Source organism: Rana temporaria, chromosome 5, assembly GCF_905171775.1.
Source record: "Rana temporaria chromosome 5, aRanTem1.1, whole genome shotgun sequence".
Taxonomy (NCBI): Eukaryota; Metazoa; Chordata; class Amphibia; order Anura; family Ranidae; genus Rana; species Rana temporaria.
The window spans coordinates 26,696,262-26,720,411 of NC_053493.1; the positions used below are offsets into that span (position 1 = coordinate 26,696,262).

The following is a 24,150-nucleotide window of genomic DNA, read 5'->3' on the forward strand; positions in this document are numbered from 1 at the left end:
ATCTGCTCATTTGCATATTCGTTGCGAGTAAAACACGAAACGCCACTTAGCGGCCAGCGGAAGATTGCAGCCTAAGTAAAATGCAGATTATTTTCCTTTTACACAACCAAACTTTCGGCACACCCGAAAACGGCACAAAGAACGGAGAATCTAATTTCTTGCACAGTTTGCTTACTCGGCAGAGGGTTGAACTGCAGCCAAGACGGCACTCCGAAGGACAAAGCTTTCTTTCCTAGGTAAGCTTGGCTGCACATTCCAATGTTCTGGCTACTTGAAGGTGAATTGTAACTCCGGATAACCTGTGTGTGGCTGCAGACAGGCCATAAAGAAGAGCTGTAGATACTTCAATACTTCATGCTGTGACATGAACCCCAGCTGGAGATTTCTCCTCCTTATAAGTACACCTGAATACACACACACACACACACACACACACACACACACACACACATCTACAACAGCACTAAGCTGAGTTAATGAATGACAGTCAACGTGGGTGTAAATCTCCGTCTGGGGAAAAGGCACAGAATGTTTACTTATCTCCAAAGCGGGAAGTGTAATTTCTCTCGGTTGCTTCATTCCTATGTTATCAGCACGAGCCACTTCTGACAAGTAGAGATGGGCTCGGGTGTGTTCGGGATCCCACCAGGAAGCCGGCACTGCACACAGCCAATGACAGGCAGCAAAACATTTCCCGATCTGGGCAGTTGCGGACCAGGAAATATCTTCCTGCCTGTGATTGGCGGTGTGCAGTGTCGGCTTCCTGGCGGGATCCCGAACATACCCAAGCCCATTCCTACCGACAAGTTTTCAGGATACCAGAGATACATTTGAATGAATGAATGAAAAAACTTATAAAGCGCGGCGCATGCGAACTGAATCGCTTCCATTTGTGATGGAGAGGAGAGCTCAGCACACAGCTTGGCTATTCACAACACAGCTCTGCATCCTTCCCTCATTCCTGGGTGCCAAGTGTGAAGGGGGGTATGTCCCTTTCCTCCAATCAGCTCTCACACATTGTACAAGAGCTCTCAAGCCTGTGCACACGACTGGTTTTCCTGTTGGAAAAAATGGAGAAAAAAAAAAAGCCAGCTCTCTTTTTTCCCGCCGGGATTCCCAGCGGTTTTTAACCCAGAAGTTTTAATATGAGAAACACTGCGATGGAGCATACACACGGCCGGGATTCCTGACCAAAGCTCTCATGGCAGTTTTCCTGTCAAGAAACCCGGACGTGTGTAGGGGGAAAAAAGTTACAGAGCAGGTTCTCGGTTTTCACGGCGGACTTTTTACAGCTGGAATCCCGCACTAAAAGCGCCCGGCGTCACTATTTTTAGCATCGTTTTACCGTAGTTTTTGCGGCGCTTTTAACCTCCACCAGTGGCCAAAAAAGGGTTAAAAGAGCCCCAGTCGGTTCTGCCCATTGATTTCAATGGGCAGGGGCGCTTTAGAAGCGGGGAGTTCACCACTCCTAATGTGCTGCAAAGAAGCTGCTGGCAGGACTTTTTCCGAGGCCCTGCCCAGCGCACTGCTCCAGTGTGAAAGTCCTCTGGCTTTCACACTGGAGTGAATGGAATCGCTCTTTCAGGGCGCTTTGCAGGCACCACTTTTAGCGCTATAGCGCCTCAGTGTGAAAGGGGTCCAACAGCAGCTCTCCACCCTCCCCTCTGTGCTCCTGACAGATGAAGGATACCATCTAAAATCTTTACTTTTGAAGGAATGTAGAAAAGAGAAGACTGCAGATAAACAAGTAAAATGCATGTAGGAGGATTTGTTTAATCTCTGTGTATCATCTGAGGCCAGTCACTTCACTGGGTGTATGAGAGGGTTTACAAACTACTTCCTTACTGCGGTATAGCCGACAGACAGCTACAGCGTGACTCAGTTTTCCTGAGAGGGCATCCTTGGATGCCCTCCCGGAACCACGCCCCCTGCGCGCATTTGGCACGCTCTGTGATTGCTGTGTCCTTTGCACATAGCTGATCACAGATAAACATGTGCAACTTATGTAGAAGGTTTTTATTCTTCTCTATTCAACACCTGAGGCTAGTCACTCCAGTGTGCGTATGTGCATGCATGCATGCATGCATGCATGCATGCGTGTGTGTGTGTGTGTGTGTGTGTGTGTGTGTGTGTGTGTGTGTGTGTGTGTGTGTGTGTGTGTGTGTGTGTGTATGTATGTATGTATGTATGTATGTATGTATGTATGTATATATATATATATATATATATATATATATATATATATATATATATATATATATAATCACACACACTGGAACCTCAGATTGAGAGTAAAGCGGTTAACAAGCGTTTTCGCAATACGAGCGCTGTATTTTTAAAAATCCTAACTCGGTTTGCGAGTGTTGTCTCCCAAAACAAGTAGGATTCAGGCGTTTGGCCTGAGGTGGGGGGCGCCAGAGCCGATCGGTGCCATTTGGAAATGCTCAGAAAGACACAGAAATACTCCGTTTCCAAGGTCAGCAAAGGTGTCCTCTGGCCTTTCCCGAGGCTCTCCGGCGCCCCCCCCACACCTCTGGCCGAATGTGGTATTGCATGTCATTGAAGTCAATGCGGAACAAATTATTTTCTTTTCCATTGACTTCAATGGGGAAACTCGCTTTTATATGCGAGTACTTTGGATTACAAGCATTCTCCTGGAACGGATTATGCTCATAATCCCAGGTTCCACCGTGTATAACAGGGCTCGACAAATCCCGGTCGCCATGGCGACTAGAAATAGTGTCCTGGCAACTTGGCTTGGAAGGTGGGCAAAAAAAAAAATATATATATATTTTTTTTTTTGAGCCGACGCCATCTGGTGGTGGCCGTTGGTATTACAAGTTAAGCATTACAAGTTAAACAGCAATTCTAATGCCATTTTTCACTATTTTCACTGCTATCTTCTTCCCTCTAATTAGAACCCCCAAACATTATATATATTTTTTATCCTAACACCCTAGAGAATAAAATGGCGATCGTTGCAATACTTTCTGTCACGCTGTATTTGCGTAGCGGTCTTACAAGCGCACTTTTTTGGGAAAAAATTACACTTTTTTAATTAAAAAAATAAAACAGTAAAGTTACTCCCATTTTATTTATATTATGAAAGATAATGTTACGCCGAGTAAATTCATACCCAACATGTCACGCTTCAAAATTGCGTCCGCTCGTGGAATGCCGACAAACTTTAAAAAAAATCTACAGGTTGCATGTTTTGAGTTACAGAGGAGGTCTAGGGCTAGAATTATTGCTCTCACTCTACCAATCGCGGCGATACCTCACATGTGTGGTTTGAACACCGTTTACATATGTGGGCGCTGCTCATGTATGTGTTCGCTTCTGCGCGCAAGCTCGTCGGGACGGGGGGGGGGGACGGGAGGGTTGTCAAACCCTGGTGTATAATATTAATTTATATATATAAAAAAAATATATATATATATATTTATATACAAATTAGTGTGCTAATTGCCTTGCAATTTATGTGGACAGTAGATTGTAAGCTCCTTTGGATACAGAGAGATGTAAATGTTCCTACACACTGGTATAGCGCCCCCAGAATTTTATAGTAGAATACAAATGCAACAGTAAATCATTTCAGAGACTGACCTCTATGGCAGGGTAATAATTGTAATTCCAATACCAGAAAGTCCTTGGCAAGTAGCCCTGGATAAGATGGTGTTCTGGAACAAACGGGTGGAAGGTCTCCTTCCCGCTGGTGTCTCTGGAATCTCCCGCTTTGACATGAATGTTCTCCATACATTTCCCAAGCGCCATATCCTCCACCGAGGAGCTGTGGGTACATTTTTCTTCCTTGAAGGCATTCACGAACCTCTTCAGGGCTTCTTTGCTGAGCACATACCCAGCCCCCCCACTCATGTACCCCTGCTTCACGTAGGGCTTAAACCTCCTTCCAAAGTAAATGGGGTCTTCTGGCTTATGCTTTGACAAAAGCCAACGCAAGTTGTCCACCACGACATACGTGTCATCGTCGGCTTTCATGAACCAATCGGCCTCGTCCAGGTGGTGGTCGTGAACGTACTGGAAGGCCTTGATGGTCTTCCAATAAAGCTGGTCTCGGCCCTCCTTTGTGTCCAGACCCACTGTGGGGAAGTCTTTGTTTTCTTCGGAGCTCATATACAAGACTTTATTACACCTCTGAGCCCAGGTTGCCTTAACGTGTTTGGTCTTCTTGTCCAGGTTTTGAGGTCCGGTCATCACCCAGCAGAGGATTTTCACCTTCTTGTGCAAGTCTTCAGATACATGGACATCTTCATCTAAAGAGGAATGAGATGGCAATATATTAAAATTAACAGAGCATTTTTAACCCTTTCATGACTAAGACTATTTCTGACATTTGATGTTTACAAGTTAACCTCTTTGCCACCGCGCCATAGACAAAAGACGTCTACAGCGCGGTCGAGTTGTTCTGGGAGGACGTCCTCCCAGAATCCTCCTCTCGCGCGCCACCGGAATCATCTGTGAGCGCCAGGTCTAGAAGACCCGGCGCATCACAGATCGCGGTAAATTGCCGCTGATAGCGGCCGTTTACCACGTGATCGCTCCGTCAAATGACGGAGCGATCACTTGTAAAAAAAAAAACGGCGTCATGTGACGCCGGTTCCTCCCTCTCCTCTCTGTACCGATCGGTACAGTGTGAGAGGAGAGGAGAGGGGGAGAACGGAAGCAGCAGCAGCTGCTGTGGGCTGGATCTGTGAGAAATGCAGTCACAGATCCAGCCATCCTTCCCTCCCTGTGCAATACTCTGCAATAACACCAATACCCCCCCATACTCTGCAATACCCCCCCCATACTCTGCAATACCCCCCCCCCCATCATACTCTGCAATACCCCCCCCCCCATACTCCGCAATACCTGTTAATATGACAGAAACAAGATTTTTTTTAAATTTTTACAGAATTTTCAGTGTTTTTTTCTTTTATAGCACAAAAAATAAAAAACCCAGAGGTGATCAAATACCACCAAACGAAAGCTCTATTTGTGGGGAAAAATAAAATAAAAAATAAAAGGACAAAAATTGCAGATGGGTACAGTGTTGTATGACTGAGTAATTGTCATTCAAATTGTGAGAGCACCGAAAGCTGAAAATTGGTCTGGTTAGGAAGGGGGTTTAAGTGCCCAGTGGTCAAAATCCGTATTTTTTGGTTGGAAAATTACTTGGAACCCCCAAACATCATATTTTTTTTTTTAGCAGAGAATAAAATGGCGATTGTTGCAATATTTTATGTCACACGATATTTGTGAAGCTGTGTTTTAAACGCAACTTTGAGAAAAAATTACTTTCATGAATTAAAAATAAATAAATAATAATAATAATAATAATAATAATAATAATAATAATAATAATAATAAGTTAGCCAATTTTTTTTGTATAATGTGAAAGATGATGTTACGCTGAGTAAACAGATACCAAACATGTCACGCTTTACAATTGCACGCTCTCGTGGAATGGCGACAAACTATGCTACCTAAAAATCTCCATAGGCGACGCTTTAATTTTTTTTTACGGTTAGCAGGTTAGAGATACAGAGGAGGTCTAGTGCTATAATTATTGCTCTCACTCTGACAATCACAGCGATACCTCACATGTGCGATTTGAACATTGTTTACATATGCGGGCGTGACTTCCGTATGCGGGGGGGGGGGGCTTTAAAAATGTTTTACATTTTTTTCTTATTTTTAGATTATTAAATTGTGTTTTTAAAAATAAAATACAAATTTGATCACTTTTATTGCTGTCACAAGGAATGTAAACATCCCTTGTGACAGTAATAGGTGGTGACAGGTACTCTTTATGGAGGGATCAGGGGTCTAAGAGACCCCCAATCCCTCCTTTACACTTCAAAGTATTCATATCACCGAAAACAGTGATTCTGAATACAGTATTTTTTTTAAACCCGGTGCCATCGGCAGCCAAGTAAAGCGGATGTTGTGATGCCGCTTCCGTGTTTACATTTAGGAGACTGGCACAAAACAGTTTACGCCGGAAGTGGCGCAATGTGGATCGGATCTCCCGGTGGGATGGGAGGCCCGGTCAGAGTGGCGGGAGGGGGATGTCCCCTCCTGCTCCTCCGGTATAACAACCGGAGGGGCTTTTATCCGTATCGGTTGTTATGCCTGGATAGCCAATCGCCCGCTCTAAACAACGGTACCAAGATGATGCCTGCAGCTGTGGGCATCATCCTGGTATAACCCCCGAAAGTCGAGGACGCATATGTGTGTACGCTCGGCGGCAAGGGGTTAATAAAAAAAAATAAAGTATAAAATGAATGTTTGGGAAATGTAAAAAAAACACACACCACCAGATCAGCGTGCCTCAATAAAACTCTATACCCAAGCTGTTGTATATAAACCACGTAACGCATATGTGCAGCGATAAGGAATCTGTGGGCATCCAACGTCCCTAGGTGGGGTACACACTGCAAGAAAATCAGGTCTGATTTTTCCTGTTGTTTCACAGCAAATCAGAACCAATGAGCGAAGAAATACTCTTTTTTTTTTGTTTGTTTTGCATTCAAATAAAAAAAAAAACTAAGGTAAATCTAAAGGAAATGGAACAAGAAAATTGTATCATATGGCCAGCTTTTCTCTATCCAAAAATGGAAAAAAAATAAAAAAAAAAACTAAACTACTGGAATGTGTTTGCATGCAGTTTTGCTTTAATCCAGCAGCCACTACAGCCGGTTCTACGTACATAATGATGATGCATTGTGTGCAGATTAAATCTCCATCCAGTTAAACAGGACGGGTAGGATGCTGCCCAACCTTTATCAACAACAGGAAGGGTCTGATCCGGAGCACAGCTTCACTACACATCTTAGGCAGGCCATAGACTCTGCAAATTTTTTTTCCTTCCACCAAGGATGGAACTGGCCGATTTCCCCCATCAACGCAGTCAGCATAGATGCAGGCAGCGAGGCTCGGGATCGAGCATGCGCGATTTATCCAAAAGGAAGTGACTTCCTATGGGGAACTCACCGAAGAGGTGGAGCCAGGAGCAGAAGCGGGGTACCCTAGAAGGATAAAATCGGGGCTGCTCTGTGCAAAAGCATTGCACAGAACAGGGATGTATAACATGTTTATTATTTGAAAAGAAAATACCCTTTACAATCACTTTAACTACTTAAAGGGGTTGTAAAGGAAAGAAACTTTTCCCTAAATAGCTTCCTTTACCTTAGTGCAGTCCTCCTTCACTTACCTCATCCTTCCATTTTGCTTTTAAATGTCCTTATTTCTTCTGAGAAATCCTCACTTCCTGTTCTTCTGTCTGTAACTCCACACAGTAATGCAACACTTTCTCCCTGGTGTGGAGAAAGCCTCTTGAGGGGGCTAGCAGGAGAGTCAGGACACTCTACTTTGCAAATAAAGGAGCTGTGTGTTAGTGGGCGTTCTGACACTCCTGCTCACCCCCCCCCCCCCCAAGAGGCTTTCTTCACACCAGGGAGAAAGCCTTTCATTACGGTGTGGAGTTACAGACAGAAGAACAGGAAGTGAGGATTTCTCAGAAGAAATAAGGATATTTAAAAGCAAAATGGAAGGATGAGGTAAGTGAAGGAGGACTGCACTAAGGTAAAGGAAGCTATTTAGGGAACAAATGTTTTCCCTTTACAACCCCTTTAAGGACCGAGCCCGTTTTTCAGACTCTGTGTTTACAAGTTAAAAACAATTTTTTTGCTAGAAAATTACTTAGGACCCCCAAACATCATACATTTTGTGTATTTTGAACACCATATTAAGACATATGGACGGAAGTGACATTTTGATGTCGCTTCCGCGCTGCTACGGTATGGAGAGGGGTGGGGGGCCAGCTTTCTCTCACTCGTATCCATACCCAGCCACTGACAGATCCTGATCGGCTCTGCCGCTACCGACGGTTCCGGTAAGCGACAGAGAGCCCCTCTCCAGCCGCCAAAAACTGATCTCGTGGCGAATCCGCCGCAGGGACCACCATGATCGTTTACAGGACCGGCCGCTAAAAAGATGGATATCTTGGTTGTAGCAGCAGCCGCTCCCGTTACCGAGATATCCATATTTAACCGCTTGCCGACTGCCACACGTACTTATACAATCGCCAGAATGGCACGGCTGCGCAAATGGATGTATATACAGTGGGGATCAAAAGTTTGGGCACCCAAGGTAAAAATTTGAATTAATGTGCATAGCGAAGCCAAGGAAAGATGGAAAAGTCTCCAAAAGGCATCAAATTACAGATTAGACATTCTTATAATATGTCAAAAAAAGTTAGATTTTATTTCCATCATTTACACTTTCAAAATGACAAAAAACAAAAAAAATGGCGTCTGCAAAAGTTTGGGCACCCTGCAGAGTTAATATCTTGTACTGCCCCCTTTGGCAAGTATCACAGCTTGTAAACACTTTTTGTAGCCAGCCAAGAGTCTTTCAATTCTTGTTTGAGGTATCTTTGCCCATTCTTCCTTACAAAAGTCTTCCAGTTCTTTGAGATTTCTGGGCTGTCTGTCACGCACTGCTCTTTTAAGGTCTATCCATAGATTTTCAATTATGTTGAGGTCAGGAGATTGTGAAGGCCATGGCAAAACCTTCAGTTTACGCCTCTTGACGTAATCACCCGTGGATTTTGAGGTGTGTTTAGGATCATTATCCATTTGTAGAAGCCATCCTCTCTTTAACTTCAGCTTTTTCACAGATGGCATCAAGTTACCATCCAAAATTTGCTGAAATTTTATTGAATCCATTTTTCCTTCTACTCGTGAAATGTTCCCTGTGCCACTGGCTGCAATACAACCCCAAAGCATGATTGATCCACCCCCATGCTTCACAGTTGGACAGAGGTTCTTTCCATTAAATTCTGTGCCCTTTCTTCTCCAAACGTACCTTTGCTCATTCCGGCCAAAACATTTTATTTTAACCTCATCGGTCCACAGAACTTGTTTCCAAAATGCATCAGGCTTGTCTATATGTTCATTTGCAAAGTTCAAACGCTGATTTTTGTGGTGAGGACGTAGAAGAGGTTTTCTTCTGATGACTCTTCCATGAAGACCATATTTGTACAAGTATCTCTTTATAGTGGAATAGTGTACCACAACTCCAGTGTCTGCCAGATCTTTCTGGAGGGATCGTGCAGTCAAACGTGGGTTTTGAATTGCTTTTCTCACAATCCTGTGAGCTGTTCTGTCTGATATTTTTCTTGGTCTTCCAGATCTTGCTTTAACTTCCACTGTTCCTGATGACTGCCATTTCTTAATTACATTCCTAACAGAGGATATTGACATCTGAAAACGCTTTGCTATCTTCTTATAGCCTTCCCCAGCTTTGTGAGGGTCAACTATTTTCACTTTCAGTTTTCTAGACAACTGCTTAGAAGAACCCATGGTGCCAATTGTTGGGGCAAGGTCAGATGAGTCTGGGCATTTAAAACCTTTGAGATTGGCATCACCTGGTCTTCCCAGACGATGATTGAGAACAATCCATGACACTGGCAGGTCTCAGCTTTGCAAAGGGGGCAGTGCATGCTATAAATTCTGCAGGGTGCCCAAACTTTTGCAGACGCCATTTTTTTGTTTTCTGTAATTTTGAAAGTGTAAATGATGGAAATAAAATCTAACTTTTTTTGACATATTATAAGAATGTCTAATCTGTATTTTGATGCCTTTTGGAGATTTTGTTTGGGAGCCACGTCGCACGACCGGACAATTGTCAGTTAGGCTGCATTCACACCTAGGCGTTGGTCGTTTTTTTTTGGGCGTTTTTTTTTTTCGGCGTTTTGTCGCGCGTATTCATGCTTATTTGCGCGTTTGCATACAGCGTCGTCCGATGTTTTTGTACTTCAACGTTTTTTATTTTAGCCAATAGGAAAAATTATCATCTTTTCATCACTTGTTGCTATGTTGGTAGATTTGTTTAATCTTCTGCCTGGGAAAAGTTCTATTGATTAAAGCGACAAAACGCCCGTAGCAAACGCTCGTTGTCGCGCAAGTCACTTGAATCGAGCGTTTCCATTACTTTCTATGGGAAATGGAAACGCTCAAATACGCCCAAACCGTCCGATACATGCAACAAAAAAGGGTCCGGAACTTGTTTGAGCTTCAGGCGTTCGGCGTGCAGATGTGAACCATCTCCATAGGGTATAATGTTATTTTTCCCCTCCAGCGTATTGTAGCGTCGCGCTTCAGGCGACAAAACGCCTAGGTGTGAATGCAGCCTTAAACCGACGCAGTGCTGTATCGCAATAAGTGGCCTGGTCTTTGACCAACCAAATGGTCCGGGGCTGAAGCGGTTAAAAGTGCCGACGTATATATACACACATGATTCGGTCCTTAAAGTGGAGGTTCACCCAGAAATTACACTTTTTAACATTAGATTGAGGCTCATTTTGTCTAGGAGAATTGGCTAGTTTTTTTTTAAATCGAAGCAGTACTTACCGTTTTAGAGATGCATCTTCTCCGCCGCTTCCGTGTATGGGCTGCGGGACTGGGCGTTCCTATTTTGATTGACAGTCTTCCGACGGTCGCATTCATCGTGTCACGATTTTCCGAAAGTAGCCGAACGTCGGTGTGCAGGCGCAGTATAGAGCCGCACCGACGTTCGGCTTCTTTCGGCTACTCGTGATGCGATGGATGCGACCGTCGGAAGCCTGTCAATCAAAATAGGAACGCCCAGTCCCGAAGACCATACCCGGAAGCGGCGGAGAAGATGCATCTCTAAAACGGTAAGTACAGCTTCGATTTTAAAACAACTAGCCGATTCCCCTTGACAAAATGAGCATCAGTCTAAGGGTAAAAATTGTTTTATGGGTGAACTCCCGCTTTAAGTGGTTAATACCCTTCAATGACATTAAGACTTGTAAAGGAATTGTATACACCATATTCAATTTTTTTATTTTATTTTACATTTTTTCTCTGAGAAAGTGGCGTTACCCTTTAAGTGCACAGTTTTTTTACACTAATAACAACCATCAGCACAGATACGTCTCGTGTTGTTTCAGCTCTCTTATCACACACAAAGACGAAAGCCAAGTTACTTATCTATAACGTCACCTCAACTTAACAGTTCACCTCCTAACACGGGAGATCAGACGTAATCCCCGCAGTGATACTATCAGAGTGATAATACAATTACAAAGTGATTCATACCACCATGGCAGTACGTGTGCTAAAAATACGTCAACTACCTCTGTGCCAACAATCAATGTGTACAAAACGTGACTAAATCCTAACATTGTGACCCGCCTGGCCAAAGCACCCGAATGATTAGTTGTATGTAGTAGGTAAAGTAGTCCCCAAGTGAAACTAAACCAGAGAGGGGCACAGGAAAGCTTTATCTGGCTCACACACACACAACACCAAACATCTTGTGGCGTTTGCTCTTATGCCACGTACACACGATCGAATATTCCGCCCATCAACACAGCCACAAGCCACCCTGCAACAAGGAGGCATAATGTAACAACTATGGTGTCCCTCCGCTCTGTATCCATCTTTCAATAGTGTTCGTGAAATACCTTCTCTCGTCAAAAACTGCCTCCTGTGATGTGCGCATGCGCCATGGTCACATTACTCTGATCGGCAAATCAGAAAGGCTCTGTCCTGTGCACTATTCGACAGAGGGCACTTCGATAGTGCCTCATCAGTGCCGCTGTTTTAATATGCAGCACTGATGGATGATGGGCATTGATAAAGAGGCACTACTGATTGGCATCCTTGATGGGTCTGTACTAATAATCAATGCGCCGATTATCAGCGCAGACGCCCCCCCATCAGGAGAGACGCTGATCAGGTCTCCTCTACTCACCCCTTGCTAACATAAATGGAGGAAATGGCTCTGTGCATTTTCCTTAGATGAGTGGCGGCAACAGGAATGCAGAGAGAAAGGGGCGTGTCAGCCTCCGAATCCCTCTTACCATCACCCTTTTCAGGAAAATACTTAGAGCCGAGACAAGTGGCCGTTATGAAGAGGCCGTCTCCTTCCTAGCTATGGGGGTTGGTCTGGGCACCCCTCCGACAACATCCCTAGGAAGGAGACGGATGTTTTAACCCTTGCTATGAGATCAGACTGGGCTCCCCCCCATTTCGCTCCTGGGTGTTCAACAACACAGCTAGGAAGGAGGCAGCCACTTTATAGTAGTTGTTTTGGCTCTGCATTTTCCCGAGACAAGTGGTGGCAAGAAGAACACAGAGGGAAAGGAGGCGTGTCAGCCTCTGCATTCCTCTTGCCTGTCTCAGGATAGTGCTTAGAGCCGAGACAAGTAGCGGTTATGAAGAAGCTGCCCCTTTCCTAGCTAGGTTGGACTGAGCACCCCTCCTCTCCCACCAGCCGTCTGACAACATCCCTGGTCAGCCTCTGCATTTCTCTTGCTGCTATTACAAGGCGGCTCCTTCCTAGTGATCTTGTCATACAGCCGCAGGGGCTGTAGTCAACGTTGTCAGCAAATTCCACATTTTCGAAGGCCTTTTAACACCACATGCAATGGGGCCATACTGTCAGCTATTTCTAGCTCAGCCCCGAAGCATTGTTTCTAATGGTGTCAGTTCACACCACATTGTTGCTAAATGTCTATATTTTTTTTAAGCGCAGCGGGTTCCGATGTGAACCACGGCATTACAACTCTGCTGTGCCAAGTATCATACGAATTTCCTAATATACTTACCACCATCTAGTGGCCAAATGCGGTATTTTCAGTCTAAATCATAGCAAAACATTCAAGTAACACAGAAAAAAAACACGAATACAGTGGAACCTTGGATTACGAGCATAATCTGTTCAAGGAGAATGCTTGTAATCCAAAAGCACTCGCATATCAAAGCAAGGTTTCCCCCATAAAAGTCAATGAAAATGAAGATAATTAATTCCACATTGACTTATATTGCATGCAATACCGCATGTGGCCAGAGGTGGAGGGGCGCCAGAGAGACGCGGACATACTCGAACACTCGGGAACCCTCGGAAAGGCTTGGAAACACTCAGGAACTGAGTATTTCCAAACAGTGTGTTGCCGGCGCCCCGCACCTCTGGCCAAAAATGGTACTGCACACCGCAGAGGCTTGAATCCTGCTCGTGCTGCGAGACAAACACTCGCAAACCGACTCAGGATTTTAAAAAATAAAATTGCTCATATTGAGAAACGCTTGTTACCCGCGTTACTTGCAATCTGAGGTTTCACTGTAATTGTTTTGTGCTCTATTCACACAGAACAAATGCAATATTCTAATATTTCGAATAATCGGTATCGGCCAGAAACTTACCGCTATTGGTCAGTCCTCGTCTCCCTGTCCCTTTGCAACGCTCGCTGCAGTCTCTGTCAGCAGTGCGGCGGGCAGCAGAAAGATGGCATCATCTCTCACTGCCCGCCTCACATCACCACTGTTCAGCCCTACAGCAGGGCCATGAAGGCTGCTCTTGACACAGCAGCGGGTGAGCAGAGAGTTACGTCATCTCTTACCGCCTGCATGTGGAAGTTTAAACGCTCAGATGCCGCTGAGAGAGGCTGCCAGAAGTAGTGCAAGTAGTGACAAGCTGCATCTGGGTGACAGTGGCAAGTGACATGCTGCATCTGGGTGGCAGGCGACAGTGGCAAGTGACACGCTGCATCTGGGTAGCAGTGGCACGCTGCATCTGGTTTGCAAGTAAAAGTGGCAAGTAACATGCTGCATCTGGGTGACAGTGGCAAGTGACATGCTGCATCTGGGTGGCAGGTGACAGTGGCAAGTGACACGCTGCATCTGGGTGGCAGGCGACAGTGGCAAGCGACAGTGGCAAGTGACACGCTGCATCTGGGTGGCAGGCGACAGTGGCAAGTGACACGCTGCATCTGGGTGGCAGGCGACAGTGGCAAGTAACATGCTGCATCTGGGTGACATGAGACAGTGGCAAGTGACACGCTGCATCTGGGTGGCAGCTGAGTGATATACAGAATATCGGCCCGAAAGGCGGCAGAAGCATCGGCCCTGAAAAACCTATAACGGTTGACCCCCTATGATCAACACCCTTCTTATCAACACTGATGACCTCACTGGTTGAGATAGATATATCTATCGTTCTATCTATCTATCTACATACATACATACATACATACAGTTCAGACCAAAAGTTTGGACACACCTTCTCATTCAAAGAGTTTTCTTTATTTTCATGACTATGAAAATTGTAGATTCACACTGAAGGCATCAAAACTATGAATGAACACATGTGGAATTATACATAACATAAAAGTGTGAAACAACTGAAAATATATTTCATATTCTAGGTTCTTCAAAGTAGCCACTTTTTGCTTTGATTACTGCTTGGCACACTCTTGGCATTCTCTTGATGAGCTTCAAGAGGTAGTCACCTGGCGCAGCACCCCATCACTCTCCTTCTTGGTCAAATAGCCCTTACACAGCCTGGAGGTGTGTTTGGGGTCATTGTCCTGTTGAAAAATAAATGATGGTCCAACTAAACGCAAACCGGATGGAATAGCATGCCGCTGCAAGATGCTGTGGTAGCCATGCTGGTTCAGTATGCCTTCAATTTTGATTAAATCCCCAACAGTGTCACCAGCAAAGCACCCCCACACCATCACACCTCCTCCTCCATGCTTCACGGTGGGAACCAGGCATGTAGAGTCCATCCGTTCACCTTTTCTGCGTCGCACAAAGACACGGGGGTTGGAACCAAAGATCTCAAGTTTGGACTCATCAGACCAAAGCACAGATTTCCACTGGTCTAATGTCCATTCCTTGTGTTCTTTATCCCAAACAAGTCTCTTCTGCTTGTTGCCTTTCTTTAGCAGTGGTTTCCTAGCAGATATTCTACCATGAAGGCCTGATTCACACAGTCTCCTCTTACCAGTTCTAGAGATGTGTCTGCTGCAAAAGGTGGAAGAACCTAGAATATGAAATATATTTTCAGTTGTTTCACACTTTTTTGTTCTGTATAATTCCACATGTGTTCATTCATAGTTTTCATGCCTTCAGTGTGAATCTACAGTTTTCATAGTCGGTTTTCATAGAAGGTGTGTCCAAACTTTTGGTCTGTACTGTATATAATTTTTTTTTACCAGTTTATTTTATTACATTGATCTCTAAAGCTACATGCAGAATGAATGTTGTACACATGACACGAAACGCAAATCAGACAGGAAACACAATACAGGTCTCATCTACAACTTTGTACAAACAAACTGTCACCAACCGCCAGACATGGAGATCACACCACACACATTTCATCACACAGCCGCAGAAATTGATATTCTGGATCTTCAATGGACTGGCCCACCCACCTCAAACATCAGCGAGCATTTGACAGGCAGTGGAGGGGTGTGGGGTGTTGCACCCCCCCCCCCCCCACTACCTGCTTTAACCCCTTTGACCCCCGCACTAGCACGCCACAACTGCATGCATTGCAGGTGGTTGTAGAGCTGCTTCAAGAACATGAGAATCAGTTCAATTCTACAATTCTATGGAGTTCCTGCCTCAGGCACAAAGCAAAGAAAATCTCTCCAATGTAATGGGAGCCACCCAATTAGCCACTTGGTTGGCTCTCCTGGGCAAACCACTCTTAGCTATACGTCAGCCGCTTAAAGGGGCGCATGCGACGATGGAGCCAATGTCCGCCAGGCACCCGCAAACGCTCCTGAGAGAGACAGAACAGAGATCAATGGAAACAGACAGATCTGCGTTCTGTCAGGGGAAAGGAGAGAGATCTGCTGTTCATACCAAGTATGAAGAGCCACCTCTCTCCTCCTCCAGGCAGTCCCATCCCCCCCCCAGTGTGAAACACTCCCTAGGACACACACTTAAAGTGGAGGTTCACCCCAAAAAAAAATTAACATGACATTCAGCCGAGTTGTCCTAATGACAATCGGCTGTTTTTTTTTTTTATCCCCGTACATACCGTATTTTCACCGCTGCTTCCAGGGAATGTCTTCTGCGGGACTGGGCGTTCCTAATTGACAGGCTTCTGACCGTCGCATACTGCGCGTCACGAGTTGCCGAAAGAAGCCGAACGTCGGTGCGCAGGCGCCGTATAGAGCCGACTCGCAGTCCGGCTTCTTTCGGCAACTCGTGACGCGCTGTATGCGACGGTCAGAAGCCTGTAAATTAGGAACGCCCAGTCCCACAGAAGACATACCCGGAAGCAGCGGTGAAAATACTGTATGTACGGGGATAAAAAAAAACCGACAACTCGGCTGAATGTAATGTTAAAATTTTGTTTTTGGGTGAACCCCCCCGCTTTAACCCCCTTGATCGCTCCCTAGTGTTAACTCCTTCCCTGCCAGTCACATTTATACAGTAATCAGTGGCTATTTTTAGCTCTGATCGCTGTATAAAATGTCAATGTATCCAAAAAAAGTATCAAAAGTGTCCGATGTGTCTGCTGCAATGTTGCAGTCCTGCTAAAAAAAATAATCGCAGATCACCGCCATTATTAGTAAAAAAAAAAAATTGGAAATAAAAATGCCAAGCTGACGGCGACCGGTCTGCCCACTGAGGCCGCCCGCCCACTGACGCCTCCCACCCTCTCCGCCCACTGAATCCGCTCACCCGCTCCAACCACTGAGGCCGCCGAATCCGCCTACTGACGCTGCCCGCCCTCTCCGCCCACTGAATCCGCTCCAACCACTGAGGCCGCCCAATCCGCCTACTGACGCACAAATGCTCGGTATCAGTCCCGATACCGATACTAGTATCGGGACAACCTACTTACAACTAGTGGATATCCCCAAGTTTTACTTCCTTATTCCGTTTTTCCTTTACAAAAGCATTGTTGACCTTGAAACTATATGTTTAATTTCAGATACACACATTGTCGCTCCTGAAGAGCAATTATAAATACTATACTATACTACTACATGCAATGTGTAACACCGATTATGTATTCAACTTCATTCATACGAATGCTTGTATATTATCAATTATTTACTGTGCAATGGAAAGTCTCACAGTTGGTCTAGTCCTAATCCCGCGTCACCGACATGTATATAGAGAATCATATTGTGACTAATGTATCAATACTGTACAATGGAAAGTCTCACAGTTGGTCTAGTCCTAATCCCGCGTCACCGACATGTATATAGAGAATCATACTGTGACTGATGTATCAATACTGTACAATGGAAAGTCTCACAGTCGGTCTAGTCCTAATCCCGCGTCACCGACATGTATATAGAGAATCATACTGTGACTGATGTATCAATACTGTACAATGGAAAGTCTCACAGTTGGTGTATCCTAATCCCGAGTCATCGCCATGCACTATCAGGTTCTCTCATGCATATAGATGAATTATACTGTGACCAATGTAACAATTTGTATGAATTTTTATCATGTTACATATCTAATATACTATTTTTTGACCCCCCACTATTAACTGTGTGCTTCATTTAAAGTCCCGCCCTTTACATATCGGCCCAAACTGATGAAGATTTTTTTTTTTTATATATATATAATTTTTTGGGGATATTTATTATAGCAAAAGTACAAAATATTGCATTTTTTCTCAAAAATTTTCGCTCTATTTTTGTTTATAGCGCAAAAAATAAAAACCGCAGAGGTGATCAAATACCACCAAAAGAAAGCTCTATTTTGGACCTCAATTTTGTTTGGGTACAACGTCGCACAACCGCGCAATTGTCAGTTTAAGTGACGCAGTGCCGAATCGCAAAAATGGCCTGTTTTTTTGGGGGGGGGGGGGGGGGGGGGGGGGGGGCAAATCCTTCCGGGGTTAAAGTGATTAGGTGTCCCAATAAAAGGCAAATAGAAGAAATAGAGAGGCTAAGGCCCAGATTCTCAAAGGGCTTACGACGGCGCAACGCCATGTGCGCCGTCGTAAGTCCTAATCTGGACCGTCGTATCTATGCGACTGATTCTTAGAATCAGTTACGCATAGATAACCATTAGATCCGACAGGCGTAAGGCTCTTACGCTGTCGGATCTTAAATGCAATTTTTTTGTTCGCCGCTAGGTGTCGCCAACGTCGTTTTCCCGATCGAGTATGCAAATTAGTAAAATACGCGAATTCCCGAACGTACGCCCGACCGACGGAGTGAAGTTACAACGTTTACGTAAGATTTGCGACGCGTAAAGTTGCCCCTGGGTCTATGAGGTGCAGTCAATGTTAAGTATGGCGGTCGTTCCCGCGTCGAAATTTAAAAATTTACGTCGTTTGCGTAAGTCGTCTGTGAATGGCGCTGGACGCCATTTACGTTAACGTCGAAACCAATGACGTCCTTGCGACGTCATTTAGCGCAATGCACGTCAGGAAATTTTAGGGACGGCGCATGCGCAGTACGTTCGGCGCGGGAAGGCGCCTCATTTAAATGATCCACGCCCCCTACCCGGATCATTTGAATTAGGCGGGCTTGCGCCGGAGGATTTACGCTACGCCGCCGCAACTTTACAGGCAAGTGCTTTGCGAATCAAGCACTTGCCCGTAAAACTTGCGGCGGCGTAACGTAAATGAGATACGTTACGCCACCGCATTTTTAAGCCATTCTACGAGAATCTGGCCCTAAATCTCCCCAGTAGATGTACAGACCACAATAAAAACCTGACAGGGGTTCTACTCTATAAACACTATATAGAAAATAAATGTATAACATGAGGAGGTTTTCTGTTTGTTCTGCTTATGTCACCACAGAGGAAACAAAATACTGCAAGTTTCCTGATCACACATCCCCCACTCTTATCTATAGGTGACACATGAGCAGAAATACAAACCATGTGTCCCCATGTGCTGGAATCGAGGAAGTTGTATTCACCTCTATGGGGAATAAAAGTCAATGACAATATCAGTCCCCAGATCTAGTGACCTGACAGGTAATAGTGACAAGCCGTCCTTCTTGTGACATATTTGTGTCATTGGGGGTTCGATTTACTAAAACTAGAGAGTGCAAAACCTGGTGAACCTTGTACATGGCAGCCAATCAGCTTCCAGGTTTCCACCCTTGTTCACTCTGAACGCAGGTTTGAAACTCGCGCGATTTCAAACTCTCATTTTAGTGTAAGTTCGGGGACGACTTGAAAGACATCTGTGCGGGTTCCTCCATAAAGGTCTATTGAAAAATCGCCTCCGAAGTCGCCAAAAGTCGCGCAGGAACTACTTTTGAAGGCTGTAGTTTGGCATGCGATTTTATGTGTCAACTTGCGCTGATGTGAATGGGGGGCTTATTGTCAAAGCTTAATTGAACAAGCTGAAGTTAGAAGCTGATTGGCTACTGTGCACAGCTACACCAGATGTGACACTATCCAGTTTTAGTAGATCAATCCCTAGTTGCCCTCATAGGCCATCGGGAACCGGCCGTCCTCCCTGTGGGATACCAGCGACCGGCCGTCCTCCCCGTGGGATACCAGCGACCGGCTGTCCTCCCCGTGGGATACCAGCGACCGGCCGTCCTCCCTCCCCGTGGGATACCAGCGACCGGCCGTCCTCCCTCCCCGTGGGATACCAGCGACCGGCCGTCCTCCCTCCCCGTGGGATACCAGCGACCGGCCGTCCTCCCTCCCCGTGGGATACCAGCGACCGGCCGTCCTCCCTCCCCGTGGGATACCTGTGACCGGCCGTCCTCCCCGTGGGATACCAGCGACCGGCCGGCCGCCCCCCCCCCGTGGGATACAAGCGACCGCCCCCCCCCCCCCCCCCCGTGGGATACCAGCGACCGGCCGGCCTCCCTCCCCGTGGGATACCAGCGACCGGCCGGCCTCCCTCCCCGTGGGATACCAGCGACCGGCCGGCCTCCCTCCCCGTGGGATACCAGCGACCGGCCGGCCTCCCTCCCCGTGGGATACCAGCGACCGGCCGGCCTCCCTCCCCGTGGGATACCAGCGACCGGCCGGCCTCCCTCCCCGTGGGATACCAGCGACCGGCCGGCCTCCCCGTGGAAAATCAGGATACTATTAGTGTAACCAGGGACCAGTCAGTCCAATGCTGAGTACATACACTTGTCTGGTGTGGTGTGCACTGACACTAGTCACTTATTAACTGTCAGAGGGGACTTGGGTCATACAATCACCAACACTAGTCAATCAGTAACACTTCATCTATTAAAGTGGATCTCCCATGCAATAACGTTTTTTTTTTTTTTAAGTCTATTAACATAGCTAAGTGCAGGGCTTAAAGAAACGTACCTCTCTCCGCTCTAACGTCCGCTCCGCTCTCTTTCTGTCCTGAAAAATAACTTATATTCCTTCCGTTTCCATTTTGAGTGTTGGCAATACATACGGGCAGGGACTTCCTGGTTGCGGTGACGCTGTGTTCCCAGCATCCACCGCTCGATCTCGCGCATACGCAGCGCGGACCATGGGCGTCAGCGTCTGTGTTGCCATAGCAATGGCAGGCGTGGTAAATTTAAAAGTTACCGCCTCTTTCTTATAGCGCGATATTTGATATCACGGCTGCGCAGTGAAGACAGGGAGCTATGGAGAGAAGCTCCCAGAGTGCACTGCATCGAACGGGAAGTGACGCAATGCCCGTATTATTCCCACAACGATGCAGACCGGAAGCCTCAACAATTATACAGGTACTGTACAGATTCTTCCTCCTTCCGCCGAGGGGCTGGTAAGGCGAATAGCTTAATCACCTTATTGCAGCCCCTCTCTGTAGGCGAGCGCCTGTCCAATCGGACGGCGCCGCGCTGCTCAGCATGCGCAGTGGGTGCCCGGCCGTGAACCCGAAAGCTGTCACTGCCGGGTGCCCACACTAGGAATGAAGACTCTGGCCGGCGCGTCGCTGGAACCGTGGAGCAGGTAAGTGTCTTTATTAAAAGCCAGCAGCTACACTTTTTTTAGCTGCTGACTTTTAATAAACTTAAAAACAGGCTGGGACTCCCCTTTAATGATACCAGAATAAATGAAGTTGTATCCTATATTTTTTTGGCAAGGATCATTATTTGCTGCTAAAGGTAACCTCTTTTCAAGTGATCTTTCCTTACTTATCAATAGATGTATATATCGGTTACAGCAACGAAACCCAACAGGGTATTTGATCAATTATAGGTATTCCCTGAGACAACCTATAAAATTAGCGAACATTTGCTATCCCCTTCCCCCAACATTCCCTTTATGTATACAGCAACACTTCATACCTACAGGACAAGTTCTGCACATTTATATGTGAGAGATATCAGTCATCATCAGACTGTCCAGGGGAGAGATCGGAAACGTGTCAGGGGGGGGGGGGGGGAGAGATCGGTGGTCGGAAACGTGTCGGGGGGGGGGGGGGAGAGATCGGTAGTCGGAAACGTGTCGGGGGGGAGGAGATCGGTGGTCGGTAACCTGTCAGGGGGGAGGAGATCGGTAACCTGTCAGGGGGGAGGAGATCGGTGGTCGGTAACCTGTCAGGGGGGAGGAGATCGGTGATCGGTAACCTGTCAGGGGGGAGGAGATCGGTGATCGGTAACCTGTCAGGGGGGGGGAGATCGGTGATCGGTAACCTGTCAGGGGGGAGGAGATCGGTGATCGGTAACCTGTCAGGGGGGGAGATCGGTGGCCGGTAACCTGTCAGGGGGGGGGGGAGACCGGTGGTCGGTAACCTGTCAGGGGGGGAGATTTGTGGCCGGTAACCTGTCAGGGGGGGGGGGGAGACCGGTGGTCGGTAACGTGTCAGGGGGGGGGGGGGGGGAGACCGGTGGTCGGTAACGTGTCAGGGGGGAGATCGGTGGTCGGTAAAGTGTCAGGGGGGAGATCGGTGGTCGGTAAAGTGTCAGGGGGAGATCGGTGGTCAGAGGGGGGTGGGGGTGTCAGGGCCCCCGGGTCATGGAAGATGTCAGGGGGGTCTCAGGGGGGGTGTCGGGTTACCATGGTGCTGCTGGCTGTCCTGGTTGAAGTCCATGATGTTCCCGGGAAGGGGCTCGCCGTGATGGTGATCGGAGTGTCCGCCGTGCGGGTCGTTGTGAAGGATGACGGGCGCCGCCTCCTCCCGCTCCTGGAAGACGATACTGAAGAGGACGTAGCACAAGATGAAGCCGATGGCCAGGCCGAAGGAGAAGGTGGCCAGGCTGAGCACGGACTTGTTGGTCGCCATGACAACGCTCCGCTCTTCTCCCTCACATCGCCGACTGACCGACCGGACTGCTCCCCCTGTCCTGACAAAATCCAACCACCCGGCTAAACTACAAGTCCCGGCATCCCATGCGGCCTCGGATGATGTGCGCTGTGGACAGTGTATCCGAAGTGACAGCTTCCATCGTACAACAATCACACCGCCTCCCCATTAACCTCTTCCCGCCCACCGAGGAGAATGAGCGAATCCGATCCTCGGGGAAAATAGACTTGCTGTCACGTGTTAGTCGTCATACTGCGAGCTGCGCCCATCAGAGATGGCGCATGCGCAGTAACCAAGCGGCGCCCTGGCTGCTGTGAGCGCACGTCACTGTTACGTAAAGGGATCCAGTGACAGAGAATAAAATGAACTTTATAAAGTTATATGACGCTATATACACTTTTTTTGACACCCTCCCAGCGCAACGCCTCAGTGTGAAATCACTCGGACTTTCACACTGGGATTGCAGATGCGGCTTCTTTCATGCGCCTTTTTTTAACGCTAAAGCGCCTGAAAAACGCCCCAGTGTGAAAGGGGTTTTAATGGGTCTTAATGGGTTAACCACTTAAGCCCCGGACCTTTAGGCAGCTAAATGCCCAGGCCAGGTTTTGTGATTCGGCACTGCGTCGCTTTAACAGACAATTGCGCGGTCGTGCGACGTGGCTCCCAAACAAAATTGGCGTCCTTTTTTCCCCACAAATAGAGCTTTCTTTTGGTGGTATTTGATCACCTCTGCGGTTTTTATTTTTTGCTCTATAAACAAAAATAGAGCGACAATTTTGAAAAAAATTCAATATTTTTTACTTTTTGCTGTAATAAATATCCCCCAAAAACATATATAAAACTATTTTTTTTTTCTCAGTTTAGGCCGATATGTATTCTTCTACCTATTTTTGGTAAAAAAAATCGCAATAAGCGTTTATCGATTGGTTTGCGCAAAATTTATAGCGTTTACAAAATAGGGGATAGTTTTATTGCATTTTTATAAATTTTTTTTTTTTTACTACTAATGGCGGCGATCAGCGTTTTTTTTTCGTGACTGCGACATTATGGCGGACACTTCGGACAATTTTGACACATTTTTGGGACCATTGTCATTTTCACAGCAAGAAATGCACTTAAAGCGGTTCTCCACCCTAAAGTGGAGTCCCGCTGATCGGAACCCTCCCCCCCTCCGGTGTCACATTTGACACCTTTCAGGGGGGAGGGGGGTGCAGACACCTGTCAAAAGACAGGTATTTGCACCCACTTCCGGCCACACGCTACGGGCGAAAGACGGGCATTCCGTCACATCCCGTCTGTCGCCCGTTGTGTGCTGGGAACACTCGGCTCCCAGCACACAGCGTGTGAGCCAATCGGCGGGCGCAGCGCGACTCGCGCATGCGCCGTAGGGAACCGGGCAGTGAAGCCGCAGCGCTTCACTTCCTGGTTCCCTCAGCGTGGATGGCGGGGGGAGCAGCAGAGTGACGAGCGATCGCTCGTGCTCTGCTGCGACCGGCGCTGGACTCCAGGACAGGTAAGTGTCCTAATATTAAAAGTCAGCAGCTGCAGTATTTGTAGCTGCTGGCTTTTAATATTTTGTTCCCATGGCACATCCGCTTTAAATTGCATTCTTTATTGTGAAAATGACAGTTGCAGTTTGGGAGTTAACCACAGGGGGCGCTGTAGGAGTTAGGGTTCACCTAGTGTGTGTTTACAACTGTAGGGGGGTGTGGCTGTAGGTCTGACGTCATCGATCGAGTCTCACTATAAAAGGGATGTCACGATCGATGCAGCCGCCACAGTGAAGCACGGGGAAGCCGTGTTTACATACGGCTCTCCCCGTTCTTCAGCTCCGGGGAGCGATCGCGACGGAGCGGCTATAAACGATCGCGATCGTCCCGGATCGCTCCCCGATCGGACCCCCCGACCTGCGGAAAGGCAGGGACGTACATGTACGCCCATTTGCCTGTACGTGCCATTCTGTGGACGTACATATACATGCGGCGGTCGGGAAGTGGTTAACCATTTCACCCCCGGACCATTTGGCTGCCGAATGACCGGGCCACTTTTTGTGAGTCGTGCGACGTGACACCCAAACAAAACTGACGTCCTTTTTTTTCCACAAATAGAAATTTATTTTGGTCACCTCTGTGGTTT

At 46.9% G+C, this 24,150-nt stretch overlaps 1 protein-coding gene across 1 annotated transcript in view; it reads right to left on the reverse strand.

Annotated features, from left to right (window-relative positions):
- Positions 1–22,225, reverse strand: part of C1GALT1 (core 1 synthase, glycoprotein-N-acetylgalactosamine 3-beta-galactosyltransferase 1) — a 35,791-nt gene extending 13,566 nt beyond the window's left edge. The window contains exons 1-2 of the mRNA XM_040352285.1: positions 21,768–22,225; positions 3,607–4,274 (exon numbers count right to left, since the gene is read on the reverse strand). Of these exons, the coding sequence (XP_040208219.1) occupies positions 3,607–4,274; positions 21,768–21,993 (894 nt within the window). The 5' untranslated portion in view covers positions 21,994–22,225. The remainder of the gene's footprint in view (positions 1–3,606; positions 4,275–21,767) is intronic.
- Between the last annotated feature and the right edge of the window lie 1,925 nt (positions 22,226–24,150).